The following is a 17,763-nucleotide window of genomic DNA, read 5'->3' as shown; positions in this document are numbered from 1 at the left end:
CAATAATCACAAGACATTGCTTTTAGAGGGGTACAATTTATACTCGGTACATAAAAGATATAACATGTATGTTTATATTTTCACTCTCTTTATGTGTAGGTCAGCTAACTGACATTTAAAGTATAAATAAAACACAGCCATAGTTCTCCACTATCCCAAATGAATCAGCAGAATCCTCTTCTGTTTTTGCTTTTCTTGTTCTCAGTAATTCTGCAAAAAAAAAAAAAAAAACAGTGATCATTATCAGTCATTGAAAACTACAATTATGTTTAATTGTAAGCAAGTCAAAACTGATAATGGTAGTGCATGACGATTGTAATTAGGTGTCATGTTGTGAACCGTTTAAATTTTTACAGTGCCTTTCAAAGTCATCCACACCTTGTAAATTTTTTCCATACTCTTTTTTTTTTTTTTTTTTTTTTTTTTTTTTTTTTTTTTTTCAGATTAGTTACAAACTTCTCTGTATTTTGGGGGGATGTTATGTGATATCAGTGAACATAAAGTAGGGCATAATTGCTAAGGGCAGGAAAAAAAGATGCACAGTACTAATAAAAATCTGAAAAGTGTGGCGTACTCATGTATTCCGTAAATTTTCTTTTCTCCTGTGTGTAACTTAATCTCCATATAAATGAGGGTTCAGGTAAGTGTAAAGCAGTGTAATTACAAATTTTGTGCCACAAGTTCTTCTACTAGGTTGTCTGCTTCTCCATTTTCTGGTTCTGCATCCCCAGAACCAGAAAATGGAGAAGCAACGTTCAGTTTTTGTACTCTTATAATCTGGAACAAACGTTCAGAAGTCTGCCAAACCACCGAAATGCTGAGTTCCTTTAAATCAGGGTGAAAAACCCACCTGTTCAGAGCAGCCTTTGATTCATAATAACTGGAACATTGATTGTTACATTTGATGTATATTTGCTTAAATTTGATGATGGCATTTCAAAAAATGTGTTGCTTGTTTCATAATTGGTTATTGTATTATGTTTTTACAGTATAAAGCACTTTGAGCTGCCTTGTTGCTGAAATGTGCTGTACAATAAACTTACTGGACTACTGTCACATACAATAAATCCCAATAACGTTTGGTAAGTTCCAAGAGGTGTGAATAGTTTCGAAGCATTATAACTTCTGTTGCTAAAAGTGTCTACCTCAATCATGTCATAGATCCAGTCCAAGAATTCAGCCACTTTGCTGTAAACCCCGGGATGGTTCGGCTCAGCGCAGCCCGTTCCCCAACTAACGACTCCTGCAAGCCTCCACAAATTTTTATCCTGGCAAACAAGAGGCCCCCCGCTGTCCCCCTGATAAGGTACACACAGAAAGCCTTCAGTACAACCGTGCACAAATGAAACAACAGGGTGTACATCTTTATTAGTGTTCTAAAAAAAGACCCCAAAAAAAGTACTTTCGAGTACATGCATCCAACCTGACATGCGTCCACTTTTCCTTCCGTGTACCCGGCACAGAGCATCCGTGGAGTGATATCCCCGTTGTACATGCAGGAGCTGTTGCATTTCTTTGTGCTTATTATAGGAACTGGGGCTTCTTTCAGGGTGTCGGGCGAATGAACTGAGAGAGGAAACATGCATTCAGGGCTGGCCTGTCAGTATGAGTGTCACGCTCTGTCACCGGGCTTTTAAATTAGACTTGTTGCGCGAGTGAAATGTAGGTCTGTGTGTAGCCGCAATTCACCGCCGTCGGGCCGTGTGTATCCCCATCCAGAGATCCAGCACTGCGTGCCACCTGGGAGATCATAGTCGTACGGCGGCAAGCAGATGGGTCTAATTGTGTCTATTTAAAAAGAAAAAGAAACACACTTAGCATTTTGATTAATGTTTGACAAACCTATGTAGACTGTTGCAGATTTTAGCAGCCTTTGTAAATGTGTGTAAATCCCTTTAGATACATTGATCTGTAAGTGCAGTAGCTTAATCTCACACTGGAAACATTTCCTCAGTCTTGGACCTTGGGAGCCAGAAGGACCTCACTCAGTTTTCTCTTATATTGCAAAGACTGAGCATACAAAAAGTGAGATCTTCTTAATCATCCAGAAATCTCAACTCCCTCCTTTGTCATTTGCTCTTTTCAGCTCAACCTGTAGGCTTTCTATATGATTTACATGCGAGGACTGATGCGACCATTGAAGAGGACTGATTGTGTGTCTTTTAAACCGTTTTTTGTTTTGATGTTGCCACATGTTTTGAATCATTATATTATACAGTGATGACCCATATCCAATTTTCTGGTTGAATACAACAGTTTTTATTTAAAACATCCTGGCATTTCAAAAAGTTTGCTTCAAGAGCATCATAGATGCTCTATGTAGTCATTCTTTGTTCACGCCGAACCCACTTGGAGTGTTTAACGGAAATGTCAATCTTTGTCTTATCTGTTAAAGCATGCTCTTCTGGTAAGAGTGCAGGGAATCTTCATGTGTTCACATTTATGGTAGGAGAACTGAAACAGCAAAGTTAACTCATTTATAGCTGCTATGAAGGCTTGGTCACCCTGAGGTGTCACTTTGTGCTGCTGTTCTTTTACTATCTGAAGTCTGATTAAAAAAAATGTTTAGCTTGAAAATAACCTTTTGAAAAGTTTTGAACCACAGTCAAATGAGGTACAGAAAAATAGCACTTTGAAACAACTTGGACAGTAGAGCAGTGCAGGATGTGAAATAAAAGGTTTTATTCTGCCACTTTTAGACGTTGGACAAAAATGAGGCATCATGAGGCATTTCAAAACTTGGTCAGATATTGTGGTCTTGTTAGTGGAAAGCTTTGAAATGATTTGTCTATTATTTTAAAAGGGGTAGACTTTCAAGTCATTGTATATTACTAATTTACCATGTTAGCTAGTGACATTTATTAGTACTTTGAATTATTAATTGCACCTTTATCTGCTCGGTGTGTGGTAGATAAATCCAGTCTAACAGCCAGTGGCTAAAATAAATGAGGCTTGGTGTGGCATCCTTTTGATTCCCCAAGGAAACAATGTGACTATCAACAAAAGTTCCTAGAGCCTGTGTGTCTGATTGTTGTATTTTCAGATCACAAATGTCCAGCAACTCTTACTCAGACTTGGGCTGACAAAACAATTGAAAGATGTATGCCTCAACCTTATGATTTGCATTTTAAAAAATGAACTATTTTGTTTGCTTCAATATAATCTTGCATGTTTTATTTTATTACTTAAGCAGATAAAAATAAATGTCACAGGATTTCTTTGCATTTAATACGGTGGGGGGGGAAAAAGGCCCACAAGTGCTTATGACTGGTTTGGCCTCAGATCAAAAAGTTCAGATTGTTTTAGAGATGCTAGTGATGCCAGGGAGTGTGCAAAGCATTTTTTAACATAGGATGCAGTCCCCACTTTTATTGGGTTCAATAAAAGAACCCAAATAAATGGCTGGATTATTATAATGTTTAGTGTGAGGTTATGCTAGCGCATTAAACGTAGAATTAAGGCTCGTCCACAGCCATACCTGAGAAATTGAGGGGTCTTTGCAGCTTCATCAGCGCTATGTCGCTGTCGTGGCTCCTGTGGTTGTAGTTCTCGTTGTAGATGATCTTCTCCACCACGTAGCCCGCGTGCTGAGCGATTTTCGCCGAACTACGAGTCACAATGCCCGCATAGACCACCCAGCTGGACACCTGAGGTAGCCTGTAGCTGACATTTCAAGTGGAAAACAGACGCAGTTTATGACTGACTGCTGCCCTTCAGAGGCGCTCCGACTTGTGACCCGTAACGCTGTTAAGTTCAGCCGTCTTACTTGTGCACACAGTGGGCTGCTGTTACTATCCATTGACTGGTGATGATGGACCCTCCGCAGGTGTGACGGTTGCTGTAATAGAGGCTGACCTGCCAGGGCCACCTGCCCAGCGGGGCCTCAACGCCTCCTACTATCCTGGGCAGCTTCGCTCGGGCCCCACACTCTGCACAGAGCACCATTTATCAGAGACCTATTTGGTCAGAGAGCGCTCCAGCAGACCTAGTCACTCATTGTTCCAATATTGAACTTTTCACAGGGGTTTTACAGAGGTTTTTATGTTGGGTGAAAAATGCTGAATCAAAGGTTCAAGCCAATTTGCTTACCAAAACACTGCAAAGCGATAACCTTCCCTGTGATGCAGCTCTCCCTAAATGAAAATAAATGGAGTAACTAATGAGGCGTAATCAATACATTAGCAGTTAAATCTGTGTAAATATGATGGCCTGAGATTAATCACCTCACCTGAAGTGCCACATGTTTTCTAAGCTGCTCTTCTGTTTTAAGGTAATTTGAATGAAACCATCCGTGTAGTTTGGCCCAACGTCTGTGAGATTCACTCCTTTATGCCTGGTCAGTCTGGTAAGAAAGGGAAAATATGAGTGAGAGACGCAAATGAACATGCCATGTTTATGTCTTGAACTCATCCCTATTGAACTTTTTTATATTCTGTCATGCAAATCTAAATGCATTTACATTTTGTGTGATAGACCAAGAAAAAGTGGTGTGTGATTGTGTGGAAAAGGACACAATTTATTTAAAATCTGTGGTATGCATGTGTGTCCAGCACTTCTGAATAAATTATTTTTTTTAAAACTTCAAGAGACGGGAGCTTTTGCGTGTTATGCTTTGCAGAAAAGCTCAGACTCAACTGAATTGTATGGACAATATATGTGAAGATCAGTCTTCAAGATTTGCCCCAAATTCTGAACTGGATTTAGGTCTGGACTTTGACTACACCATGCTGACACATGAATATGTTTTGAACTAAATCCTTCCAATCCTAGCCTGTGAGTTCACATGTAAGTACTTCATCCCTGACATGTCTGCTGTGTTCCTTGGTCTGCATGATGCTGCTTGTTCACTAATGTTCTCTAACAAACTGGTGAGGCAATGTATTTTATCTAGGGGTAACAGATCAAAAGGGGGGCTGGATACAAATAAACCACATACAATTTTGTTTTATTTTTTTTGTCTTTCTTCCCCATTATTCCCCACTACTTTTTATGTCGGTTGCATAAAAAGAATAAAGCAATGCAAATTAAGAGGTGTGAATATTTGTAAGGAGTAAAGCTTAAAAAGCAGGTTTTAAAAAAAGGGAGTTGTCACTCTGATTTCAGTCTAAATGAAGATGTTTGCATGGCGTTTGTACCGTCACACCTCAGATAGCCCAGCTGCCTGCAGACCAGTGTTCCTAACGATGAGTTCCACCTCTCGGAGCACACCGGCAGCCAGGTGTGCAGCTTTCCCAGCTGGATCTCCAGTAGGGAGTTCTCCGGGCTGATTCTGTAAAACACTGAACCTGATTGAGTTAAAATTCCCTCCGGAGACAAACTCTCAGTCAGCAGTAATGAGTAAGTGCACAGGGCGATTAAATTTTGAAAATACACAAGGACCTGTGTCAATATAGTCGGCACAAAGAGGTCATTAACTGTGATGCTTCTTTTACGTCTGTCAATGATATTCCCTCGCAAGCGAGGCAAAGGACAACAAGAAGCAGCTGTTGTATACAGATTTAGCCGCCGCTGATGTAAAACTCACTGCAGAGGTGACCCTTGATGCCACGTAATGAATCACTTGACGATAAGCTGTGCGGCAACACACTCCTGCTCTGACTGTTAATTCATGAAGCTGAGGGAAACGGACTCCTAAGAAACGAGAAGAGAGCAGACCTTTTCGTGGGTGGGAGACGGAGACGTCATCAGTCACGTTGCAGAAAGATGTCTCCTTTGTATCTCCAAGCCCGACCGCGGTTTGGGAAGAGGATGGCCTCAGCAGAAGTTTGACTGAACGCAGAGAGCAGTTTGAGTTTGAAAATCATCCTGGCAGATGAGCAGCAAAACCTCTATTTTTCCCTAACTGTTACCAGTTGTTCTGAATTGGTGCTTGGAGCAAATTAAAATCTGTGTGGTAATAAAATTGTCAGAAATAAAATGATAAATCTGGAATGACTAACAAAGATCTAATTTAGCATGATTTACAATGCTATCTTCTGTACAGCTTTGGTCGTGTAATCCAATTGTTGTGTAATGTCTTAACCAGGACTCCTTTTGAAACAGAGGTTCTTGATCTAGACGTAGCCTTCCAGGTTAAATAAAAATAAACTAAATATAAAGGCTGAACATTCTTTTGTATTTATTTTATGCTGTGAAACAATGGAACGCTCCCTCACTGACAGAAGTTGCACAGTACTATGAATGCTGAGTGACATAATGAGAGGAACCAACCGAACATTAAACTAACTGCAAATCCCTGTATTTTATCCCATGCTTTAAACACCTGGCAGCCATATTTAAAATCTAAGCTTTGATGTTGGTTTTAGGAGTGCATGGTATTAGAAAATCTTTCAGTGGCGATAATATGCTAATATTTATTCCTCCCTTCTTTCCTCTCTGTCTAATCTATACTCTGTATCAATCTTTAGCATTTTTGGTAATCTTATTTGTCAGGTGAGAGCTTTTGTTTCTCTTACTCGCTAAATATAGCATAGGCATGAAAAGTAAAACTTCAGAACTCTTCACATATTGCTCCCCAGACAGTTATTTGTCATATAATGGTACAATGACGATGTATTTTAAATATGTTGTGCAGCCCTAGTTGGTGTATGAACAGAATGCATGAATTACATCCAAATAAAAGTTCTTGTCATACGACTGTCTTAACATGCTAGTGGATCTTGGTGTACATGCGGTGGAGCTCACCTATAGGAGTTTTGAGAACTAGAGGTTTAAAACGACAACTTTAAAATGTTGAAAGACGCCGTTTGTCCTTTCTGACTGAACTCTATTGTCAGCGCTCTCGGAGAAATACTCCCAAGAGTTGCAGCAAAAGATGACTCCACAAAATTTTGACTGAATATAGTTTATTGCCACATTTTTTTCACCCCCTTGGCATTAAATCCTAATAAAAATCCTGAAATCTGTAACTTTTTAATTTGCTAAAACGTCAAAGTTTAAGGAAACTTGTCTGAATAGTTTTGCGAGTCATTTTATTCCCCTAGCAGTTTTAACGAGGATTTTTTTCTTTTTTTTGTAGCACATTTTATTTTTACTTTGTAGCTCCAGCCAAGCTCATTTAGTCATTATTTCTCAGACACATTGACTCACCTAGAAACCAGACACCTACTAGTAAGCCTCCCAGGAGTCCGACTGCGCACACCGCTGCCAGCAGCCTCACCAGCCTATGAGCTGCAGAAACAGTTAATAATGGTATTAATGCCTTCAGAACCCTGATGGGAGCTGAAAGGTACGATCAAATGTCAGCTGGTAAATCTGTGAACACACAGCACCAACACTAGAAGAAACTGAGCTCTTGCTTTTTTTTTTTTTTTTTTCTAGGAATATATGACACCAAGGAATTGAAATACTAATATAAATGATGTTGTTTTGGTGAAGAAGTGACTCTGTACTTTAAGTAGTAGAGTATACAGTAGTCTATAGTCACTGGTGCAATCAGCTGCTGGTATAGGTCACCTGGATGGTGCTTACCGTGAGTTGTGTACCGAGTGCCCTTTAACCAGCCCTGCACCCCTTTGCTTGCCGCGACCCCTGCTGTTGTCTCCGAGTGAAAGGGATGAGTGACGGCCACTGGATTTTCAATCACTGACAATGCGTCTCCATCAAGACTCTGTGGGAATTACAGCGGGGCACGTCAGGTTTCATTTGGAGCTCTTTTTTTCTTTTCTTCTTCTTCTGTGTGACACAATTTTGGCAACCGCGCTGACCATCTGCTCCAGAGCAACAGTCAACCTGTCAGGTTCTGTCGAGTTTAATTAGGAGCTCTGTAACGCTGAATATCATCCGCCATTAACCAGCCTCCGATGTATGCAGGCAGGGTGGTAAACATCGACGTGTGTGTCAACTCTCTCTCTCTGCTGATTGAGGCATAATGAGCTAGTAGAGGCTTTGGCTTGTCGGTTTTTGTTTCTTGGATGCACGTTGTGTTCAGTGCTGCATTTCCTCATCATTTTCAGACAGATTTTATGACTCCTGAGTGTCTGCGTACTCAGGAGTACTATCTCGCCAAGAAGCAGCTGTTTCTATAAGCAATTTATCACGGTAATTATAGCCTGTTTCTCACTATATGGGACGTGCATAGTCAATATCTTACAATTACTCTGCAAACTTCATCTGCATACATACAACAGTGCTTATTTGCATATCATAATTTCTTCAGAGGGCTTTTAATTCATTGGAATCGTTATTTTTTTATGAGTGAACACGCTCAAACTTTAAAAAGCAAAAAGGATGCACAAATTGTCATTTATAGTAGATTATCTCTAATCCTCATATAGTCAAAAATAAATACAGGCTCAGATACGTACAATTGAAACAATTAATTGAATTAATAGTGATGAATCAACTGTTGAAATTAATTTAGCAGCACTAACTGGAGTATGCACGCTAAAATAATTACTGCTCTGAACATATTCAGGGCAGTAATTAAGCCAAAACTGTAAAATAAATATATACATTTTGCATTTAACTTTTAGCCCAAACTCCTCAGGTGGCATAGTTTAGCTTCACTCGGTTCAAATTCACCAAAGGAATGCTATGTTATTGCATTTTAGGCAATAACATGTTTATTCTCTTACTTACCCCAACCCTAACCCTTCTAAATTATTTTTTAAAATATTTTCTTTCACTTCTAATCTATTAAAAAGGGCTTAGTTTGTCAAATGAGAAATGTATAAAAATCTGTCTTGTTTTTGGGCTGCACTGTGGCGCAGTTGGTAGAGCTGTTGCCTTGCAGCTAGAAGGTCCTGGGTTCAATTCCCGGATGTGACTTCAGATGATTGTTCTCTACTATTCTTGTTGCTGGTTGTAGTGCATGTGAAACAGGCTTGCAGCGTGACGCTGCCACCATTGTTCGCTCCTACATCTTGTCATTGTCATGGGGGCAAACATAACCATAACACTGCTGTTGACTTTTGTAAGCAGGCCTCCTCCTTGCTCAGCAGTGACTCAGTCCATGGTGAGTAGTGACTCTGGTTTTATATAAATTTTCAGTTCACAGAACGTTTGAGCCCGGGTTGTTCGTTTATCCTTGAACATCCGTACGTTCTCTCTAAAAGATGACTGCTCAGGTCAGACGGTTGGTGCAAAATATACTCCGTTTTATGATCAGATGAGCGTCGAGCCATTTTGCTGCAGCGACAAAAAGGCTGTTTGAAGCAGTCAAAGTAAGGCTTTAAAACGTAAAAACCCTGAAGCTGTTCAGCATGGTGTTGGCAGAATCATGGTGTGGGACTTTTTGTTGCCTGTTGCACTAAGCAGATCTAAGAATAATAGAAGACCACATCTAAATACTCTAAATTAGATCAAGTTCATTGATTTAATCTCAAATGAATAAACCTGGATGTAGGCTTTTTCACGATAACAGATTTTGCTGGATGATAAAATTGTTCAAGAAGTTATCGCAATAAACGATAATGTTGCTTTGAGGCCATTTTTAAGTGATATAATGGTAACGTCAAAAATAATAATGCAAGAACACATTCTAAAAGATTGGTAAACTTTAAATTTTAATCAACATTTAACACTGAAACTGGGAGACATTTTAAATAACCAAAATAAATAAACAAAACGACAAATAAAATTAATTTAGAAGTCTTTGTAAATAATCATTTTCTTCCAAAATAGGAGCTAGTTTAGACATAAACACCATACTGAAGACTTTTGTCTTCCAGCGTTTGGTTGAAAGAGAGAAACAATAAATCATGCCAATGGAAATAATTGAGTTTTTCATCTAAAATCCGATTAATTGATTTGATTATTGTGACAGGCCTACTTAGATGTAAATAGTAGTTCCAGGTGGACAATGATCCCAAACACAAAAACTGGTTTTGTAATAAATGATGTCGACTAATGTTTAGTGCTTTGGAAAGGCAAAGTTCCTTAATTATTCCAAAAAATTGTAAGCAGAAGCTGAGAAATGAAACGAATCACATGTAAGAAAAAATCTAAAATATTTAGCAACTAATATGCCAGAACCAGCTACTAAATCTGTGGCTGAAGAAAAACCACAGATTTTTCTTGATGAGGGAGCTTTAACCAAATATTAGGACTGTTGGTTATAAAGACATTCTACCATTGAAAAGTTATGCTTATAAACCTTTAGGAGCCTGACGTCTGTCAACTTCATGCCCCGTTTTTCACTGGGACTATAATTCCTGAGTAAGTTAAGATGCAGTTTTCTCCAGCAGAATGAACATAAGTCAAGTACAATAATCCGTATGGCAGAAAATAAATCTACGTTATAAATGGAAGATGCATATAAAATCTGTAAACTAAAAGAGCAAATGTAGAGATATCACAGAAGTGTTGACTTTAGGAATACTGTAACAGATGGAGCTACAGTGTCCTCAACAGGTAGTGTGTTTATTTTTTCTCCTACCATGTTTTCCTGGCGTACAGTCCTGATGGAAAAGCCGCGGCGTTGTTCCTGCTCATCGGTACGCCTGTGGCTGTGGAGGAATGGAGGTCCGGCCCGGTTGATTTGCCATTTAACAGAATGCAACTCTGGATTTTCCCCACAAAGAGACAATGAGGTCAGCAGCGGTGAGGAGAATGAGGCTGTTGTTTGTCTGTGGGGTCATGGGGCCAGCAGAAGCTAACTAAACCAGGTATTTGTTTTTTTCTAATGGAGGCGGTAGTGGGAGGGGGGGACATCTCCAAAGATGCCTCTGAGCTCATCAATGATGGCACTCCTGATGGTTGCCGGGTAACACTTTTTACCTGAGCCAAGAGATAGTCTTTTCCTCACCTGAGACGCGCTATGACCCGACAGTTTTCGCTTTCTGAGAAAAGGTCGTTATTGCGAATCGTTGAAAAGTCTCACATCACGTCAAACGCCGCGAGATGAAACCCAACGCCATCGTCGCTCAGCACTCATCGGGGAAAATGAAGTCCGCTCAGTCTGCCACTGACAGATGGCCTCTCTCTTTAATGGTTCTTTTTCACTTGTTGTTTTCCCAATTTCTAAATAAGCCCTTTGTCTTAATTAGCTCATAATGTATGACCAGAGTGGCTGCAAAGATCCATTACCTCCAAGAAAAGAAGGAAATAATTAGCATGTTGAATAAGAGGGATGAGTGCTATTTGAGTACGGTCAGAAAAAAAAGTCTTGAGCTTCATCAGCAAGATCAAAGCCTGTCATTACTTCATGAACACGAATTGAATTTCTCCTCAGAAGACAGCTAATTAGATCCTTTCAGCAAAAAAGAACATTTGATTTAAAAAAAAAAGAAAAATCTGTACTTATGCCTCATTTATGGTGTAGGATTAACGTCCAGGTGAGCGGATAAACTGGAAGGAAGAAAATTCCTCCTCATCACACTGTCAGAGCTGAGACAGAGAGACAGCCCAGATCTGTGTGGCTCATCTAGCAGCTGTCTGAAAGTTTTTGGAATAAAACACAGAATAAGAAGAAATGTGGAAGGATTAATATTCCATTTGATGGAGCCCTGGCTGTATTGATGATTTTAATACAGTACAGAAGCATGTGAGTTGGGTCATTTTCACAACCATTTCATGTCTCCCTCTTCTGGTGACTTTTTATTCCAAGTTGCAGAGCTGAGGATTATTTACACTGCTGCATTTATTTAATTCATTTAGTTATAGATTCCTTAGGATTTTAGGAAATCTGTTAAAGGATATATCTGAATTCAGTTTAAAACCCTTCAATACTGAGATAGTTTGAACAAAGAGTTTTAGATTAGGCTTGTGCAGCACTAAACTAGCAATCTGTTAAAAAAAAAAACAACAAACAGATTGACGTCTACATATCTAGTCATTTATGCTCCTCTGTGGTGTCTGCAGACAGGCTACCTGATGCGTAACATATGATGTAAAGTCATGTTGAAACTGAATTTAATTAAATCTTTCTTTTTTAATTAAAAAGAAAACTAAATCTTAAAGAGAGATGATCATTTTGTAAACGTTGTAAAATACCGGAATATTTCAGCTTACTTAATTTAGTGTCCAAAGAAATAACCAGAGGATCAATCTTGTGTTATTTCAAGGTTCAATGATATGAATCGTATTACAATCACATGTTTCCTGTGGTATGTAAATATCCCTAACCTTCTATAGACTTCAACACATGTAGTGAGGTTGATTTTTTTTTTTTTTTTTTTTTTTTTAGCATTTTCCTTAAACAAAGATTGTTTTAGGAAATTTGACCTGGAGCTGATGGAGCCTATGACTGTCACTTTTGTGAATGCAACATCCAGATCGTACATGAGATTTAGATGATCTGTATTTTCTTTTTTCTTCTAGCATCAGGTAACGTGCAGTGCCGCGTAGTGTTCTGGGTACTCTGACAGGCTGAAATCTTGTATTGGATGAGGAAACCTTTTGTCTCTTGAACGTTGGAAGTGCAACAGGTGGTCTGCTCGGTACCACAAAGCCTTGGTGCTGTGAATTTGGGAGGTGATGTAACTCGGTGGTGAACAAGCCTTTTATCTCCTGTTCTCGTTTGTTATTTTTCAGTCGCCCTTTATGTTTTCTTCACTGTTTTCGCTTAAATTTGAAGTATTTCCAATCTGCCTTTGCTTTCAGGGGCTCTGTACTTTGCTGCTGAAGATGTTTTATAGCTTCCTTGTATCGACCAGTAGTTTCCTTTATCATATAGAGAGACATCCAGAAAATATGTGGTGCACTTCAAGCTGCTTTACAGAAGGGATTAGATTTTTGCTGCTGCTTTATTGAAGTATTGAAACAGTAAAATATGAATAATTGGGGACTTTTCACAATTTCATATCAAACAAGTCAAATATTTGCTGCATTCTCAAATAAGATCTTAAATAAGCCTTTATGTGCTGCTGATTGGACAAACCAACGGAATATTTAAAGAGATTTTCCAACACTGCCAACCTTTACTGGAAGCAAATGCTGTCATTTTCTTTTGAATTTCTTAATTCACTGCAAGAAACGGTCCCCGCAGTAAAATCGGTTTTGTCCTGGCTAAACTTTCGCTTTATCAGAAATTTAAAATAAAATGTCTGCAGTGCAGCACAATCAGAGCAGCCCCTGTGTGAACCTCCCAGGTTTCTTCCTGGATCCCGGTCCGAAGCTGCTCTGTGAAGACGCTGCTGGCTGCTGGCCAGTTTGGATCTTCATCTGTCAGTCTGTGCTCTCCCAGCTCCGTGTGCTCAGATTTAATCAGCTGCGCTCTTATCTCAGTCATTAGTGTGTCTGCTTCTGTCCAACGTCCAAACCTTAAACATCAGACGTGGTCTCTCGGTCGCCACCTGGAAATCTGTCATGAGGCTCAAACAGAGCCTGTTTTTTTTTTATGTGTGTTTTTGACCACCTTAGTCAGCTTTTTAAAAAATAAAATCCAGCTTCTCCAACACATGTACAATTCATGCCCTCATTTGTGGGCTTATATATTTTTCAATGTTTTTTGGCGTTGACTTCTCAGAGGAGATGAACACTAAAGGTCGGCGTGAAAGGACAGCCGAGGCAGCAAAAGACACAAACATGAAGATGTGCTTTTTTTTCTGTTTGTTGTTTTTTTTTTGTTGATATTTCATAACATTTAATTAACCTCTCATATGCTAGTTTTGAATTGTTTACAAATCTGACTTAAGAAACTTCAATACTAGACAACCAAAAAACATGTTAAAAGAATGAAACTTGTATAAACATCAGTTTTCCTTTTCATTGTTTTTCAAAAATGATGCGTAATTCCTAAATGCACTTTGACGTAAACTCCTGTGGAGCGATGTCCCTCTGAAATATCAGATATGGAAGATGACCTGCTGTATGGAACCAGAAAGTGCAAATAGAAATATCTTTGGTCTTTCCAACATAAATATAATCTTATCAAGTGAAAACACAGATTTTCCTCAGAATTCTTCCTACACAAATTGTTGAGATTTAAGGGCAGTCTACTCTAAATCCACCCAAAAACATTCATCACTTTTTGTGCTGGGATTATCAAATAGTTCTGGACTCCCACAGGAAACGACAGTTCATGCCACATGTTGCAGATCTGTAGTTGCAGCAGGGGTTCAGTAGCCAGACCAACACAGTGACCATAGTAGCTGTTTGTGAGCATAAAGTTTCTTCAGTATGAAAACATATTTTTCCTCCTGCCTCTCAAATGGGATTTCTTTTGACTTCTTCCTTCCAACTTGTCTGCTTATGTCAGCCATATAATTCAGACTGGAGCTTGAGGCTTTATTCCAAGTCTCTTTTTGTGTAGCCATAATTTTATGGATTTCTGCCCACGTTTAGTGTTCAGTATATGATGTTTTCTCTCTGCCTCAACTTTTGACTGCATTATTTGCTTCTATCTACGTACCTAATTTCTCAGTTCTGAACATCAGAAGGAGTATAAATATCATAAGTTTGTACAGAACTGGAAATGAACAAATTACATGGCTTCTGGGTTAAAAGAAAAAAGATGCAGTTTTTAATTTCCCTCTAGTAATTACTTATGCAGCTTTAACATGATTAATCATCAGCTCATTTTTCTTAAAGCTTTATTTGTCTATGAATGGTTGATCTTGTTGTAAGCATCCACTAGCAGGTTTTGATGTTTCTCTTTGTGATCTGGCTTTCTGACATTTCCTGCTCTCCCCAGACCTCAACATGACCTTCACCGTCTGCATTTGCTGCCATTTCCTAATGAAATTGCAAACAGTTATCTGAATCTATGTGCTCCATAAAGCTTTCTTTAATTTGGAGACATTAATTATTTTTAATTTTTAGCATGCTAGGTGGCTGTTTAGAGGAGCCACAGCCGCTGATTATCAAAGGTATGAGTAGTCAATTTTCTAAATTTGCATCTTGTGACCTTTTCTAACAATCACTGTGAATAAGTCGCAGCCTTAACAAGATAATTCATTTCTCTGACTTGAAGGTAGCCATGAGAACTCGAATGAATGGTTTCTGCACCTTTCGTCTTTTTCCTTTTGAGTTTTCTTCACTCTTGATTGCTTCCTTTTATTTGCAGATCAGTTTAATATCATCTCTACTATTGTCACTGATGAAGCTTTGGTCCAAATCTAGAAACTCCTTCGTGTGTCTTTCCATAATATTGCTGTATGAAATGGTAAAAATTGCTTTAAATGAAATATTTAAATACTTAAATACCTAGCCGTCTGTGCATTGTTATAATGTTATGCTTTTTCAAACTTATCGCAAAAGAAATGTTTTTTTCATATAAAAATGAGTTCTTCCAGTATTGTCTTGTATGGAAATGTCGGTACATTGTTTACCGTATGAAATGTCTCGTGATCAGTTCTTATAAAGTCAAATATTCAATTCCAATTTGCATTTTAGTTTTAGTTTCTACCCATTGCAAAGCTCAAACATTGTAAATTCAGTTAAAACTTTAACATTTTACTCATCGGTTTATAACTTTATTTAGCGATTGAGCTGGCAATTTAGAAAGCGTTACACTAAGAACCAAAAACCAGGCCAGGGTTCCTGAAAATTATCATATTTTTTAAATTCATCTACTCATGTTAATTTGATTAGAGGCCGCTAATCAAATTAACTGGTTACATAACACTGAAACATCATGCTTCCGTGTTATGTAACCAGTGACCTGTCCAGAATAATTTTTTTTCTGCAGGTGCTAAGGGGGAGTTAAGCATTTTACTGAGGATGCTATGATGGATCTTTTTTCCCTATAGTTATCAACACACACGCTTTAGTATTGTTATTTTAATCAGACTGACATCAGCACAAAGCCTTGAGCCATTAGCCAGATGACTTCCAGATAATATTACATTGTTTAGGTTAAAGCAGCATTTATGAAAAACGGGATACCAAAGTATTGACCCTTTGCAACTACAACACTTAATCATTCGAAGCGCCATGATGTAGATCGGAAGTGAGAATCTTAAGTATTGAACTGAGCGGATGAAGTTGTTTTCCCAAGTTGTTTTTGTCAGTTTATTCATGACTTCTACTTGTTAGAGTCGAGCTAATTTATCTGTGAACATAACACACCTGGTTGGAGCTCATAGACGGCGGTATTTACAGAAGCTTGAAGCAGCTAGCTGAGAAACCGACCACCACCTGCCTTCTCACGAGTTGATTAAATTACCGACTTTGCTTGAATTCACACCACATGATTTATGTCAGAAACGGCGTTTCCCCTTAAACCGGAGCGCCGCCCTGTCGCCGCCACGGCATGAGTCCTCTGACCACAGGATATTTCATAGACACAGAACTTGGATTGGCTTTTTTATTGAAAAGATGAATTGATCAAATATATTATTGAAAATAACCTCAATGTTAAGAAAATCCTTTTGTGGCTTTCCTCCCTTTTTCCAAAGGAAGAGCTCTCATTCTTTCATATTTACCAAAATTGTCATTCTCTTGTTGGTCTCAGTTGAGGACATTATTAACCAAAACCAAAACATTGTTTTCCTTGTGAAAATCTCCTATGTCTCATTATCGGTGTGTTTTAGTGAAAAGTAGTTGGACAGTCGAGCACATTTATTCTGACTCTCATAAGTAGAATCTATTTTTAGGAATCCTTCAGACTGATGTGGAAATAATTCCTGACTGGAGGGTCACCCATTCAGCAAGCAGGGTCGATAAACAGCCCATTGTTTTAGTCAGCTCATACCAAATATAGCTTTTAGTAAATGGGACCTTAAACATCAAACAATGAATATTTTCTTATGAGAAATCCACATGATTTGTGTGAAGACGGGCCCTTCAGACTCTAATGGAGATTTCCAGATTGTGTAGTTTTTATTCCAATTCTGTCTTAATTCCTTTGGTGATTATTAGATGTGAGCGTTTATCAATTATTGTGAACAATTTCTTAGAAGAATTTTTGATTTAGTGTTGTCTTGATAAGTCGGAGTCAATAATATATTTTTTTTAAACCCTCAAAACTGACAGTATTATTGACAATATTAAGTTTTACAATTTTGTCCACAGTTTGTTCCATGAGACCATCAATAAATAAATTCTAAAATATGAGTAAATGTTTCCAGTCTACTGATATAAGTCATATATTTAAAGTATTCATAGAAGTGAGTGCATTCACAGCCATAGAGTTACCTAAAAAAGTAATGAGTAGTTTATTATTTCTATCAGTATCATAATTATACCACAAAATATCATGATAATATCGCCCACCTCTAGAGACTACCGATGTCATTATTATTGGATTTCTTTTCTTTTATGAATTTATCTAATTTGACATAAAAAAAATTAAAAAAATTCCAGAAGATAAAAATCAAGAATCTAAATAATGCAGCTCTATCATGTGTTTTGAAAACCTCTTTAATTAGAGAGAGCTGACTTGTTTATCTTCCAGGTTATTATGATATTTGGTATCGTGTCTCCTGTATCGGTTTTGTCTGGCACAAAGCCTAGCATTAAAAAAAAATGCAGCTATAAAGAAAACACATGTAATGAAAGACATATAAATCAGCACAATACATAAAACAAAGTAATTAAAAATGCCTGAACCACAAAACGCAGCACAAATACCACGAGTAAAGAGTAACTATTCCTGGTCAAAGTATCAATTCCTGTGGACACGTCTGCAGAAAGCCGTTGTATCTGCAGGACATCCTGCAGCATTGTGCTGTGCTGTGGGCTGATGTGTGTTATGGCTGCATATCGGGCTGAACTGACCTTTACAGAATGACATGGAGGAGCTATGAACCGTCAGCATCACACACTTACACTGCATCATGTGCTGAATGTGAGCTGTCCATGTAACACACAAACTAACGCAGGAGCTCTTCCTGCTGTAACATGCTGCCCTCTTGCGGTGGATATGAAGAACTGTGTTCA

General features: G+C 38.4%; 1 protein-coding gene across 1 annotated transcript; it reads right to left on the bottom strand.

The window, feature by feature from the left end:
* Positions 1 to 9: 9 nt before the first annotated feature.
* Positions 10 to 7,618, bottom strand: tmprss5 (transmembrane serine protease 5; the record flags this gene model as incomplete). The annotated part of the gene is made up of 12 exons (XM_027999019.1): positions 10 to 210; positions 1,146 to 1,298; positions 1,424 to 1,566; positions 1,690 to 1,788; positions 3,479 to 3,663; positions 3,767 to 3,929; positions 4,090 to 4,133; positions 4,229 to 4,342; positions 5,144 to 5,279; positions 5,656 to 5,769; positions 7,090 to 7,170; positions 7,471 to 7,618. Coding segments are annotated over 12 exons (1,389 nt in total), but the record flags the coding sequence as incomplete, so codon positions are not given.
* Positions 7,619 to 17,763: the final 10,145 nt, after the last annotated feature.

This window comes from Xiphophorus couchianus, chromosome 18 (assembly GCF_001444195.1).
Source record: "Xiphophorus couchianus chromosome 18, X_couchianus-1.0, whole genome shotgun sequence".
NCBI classification, from domain to species: Eukaryota; Metazoa; Chordata; class Actinopteri; order Cyprinodontiformes; family Poeciliidae; genus Xiphophorus; species Xiphophorus couchianus.
The sequence above is the reverse complement of the archived record's forward strand: the minus strand, read 5'-3'. Positions and strand labels throughout refer to the sequence as shown.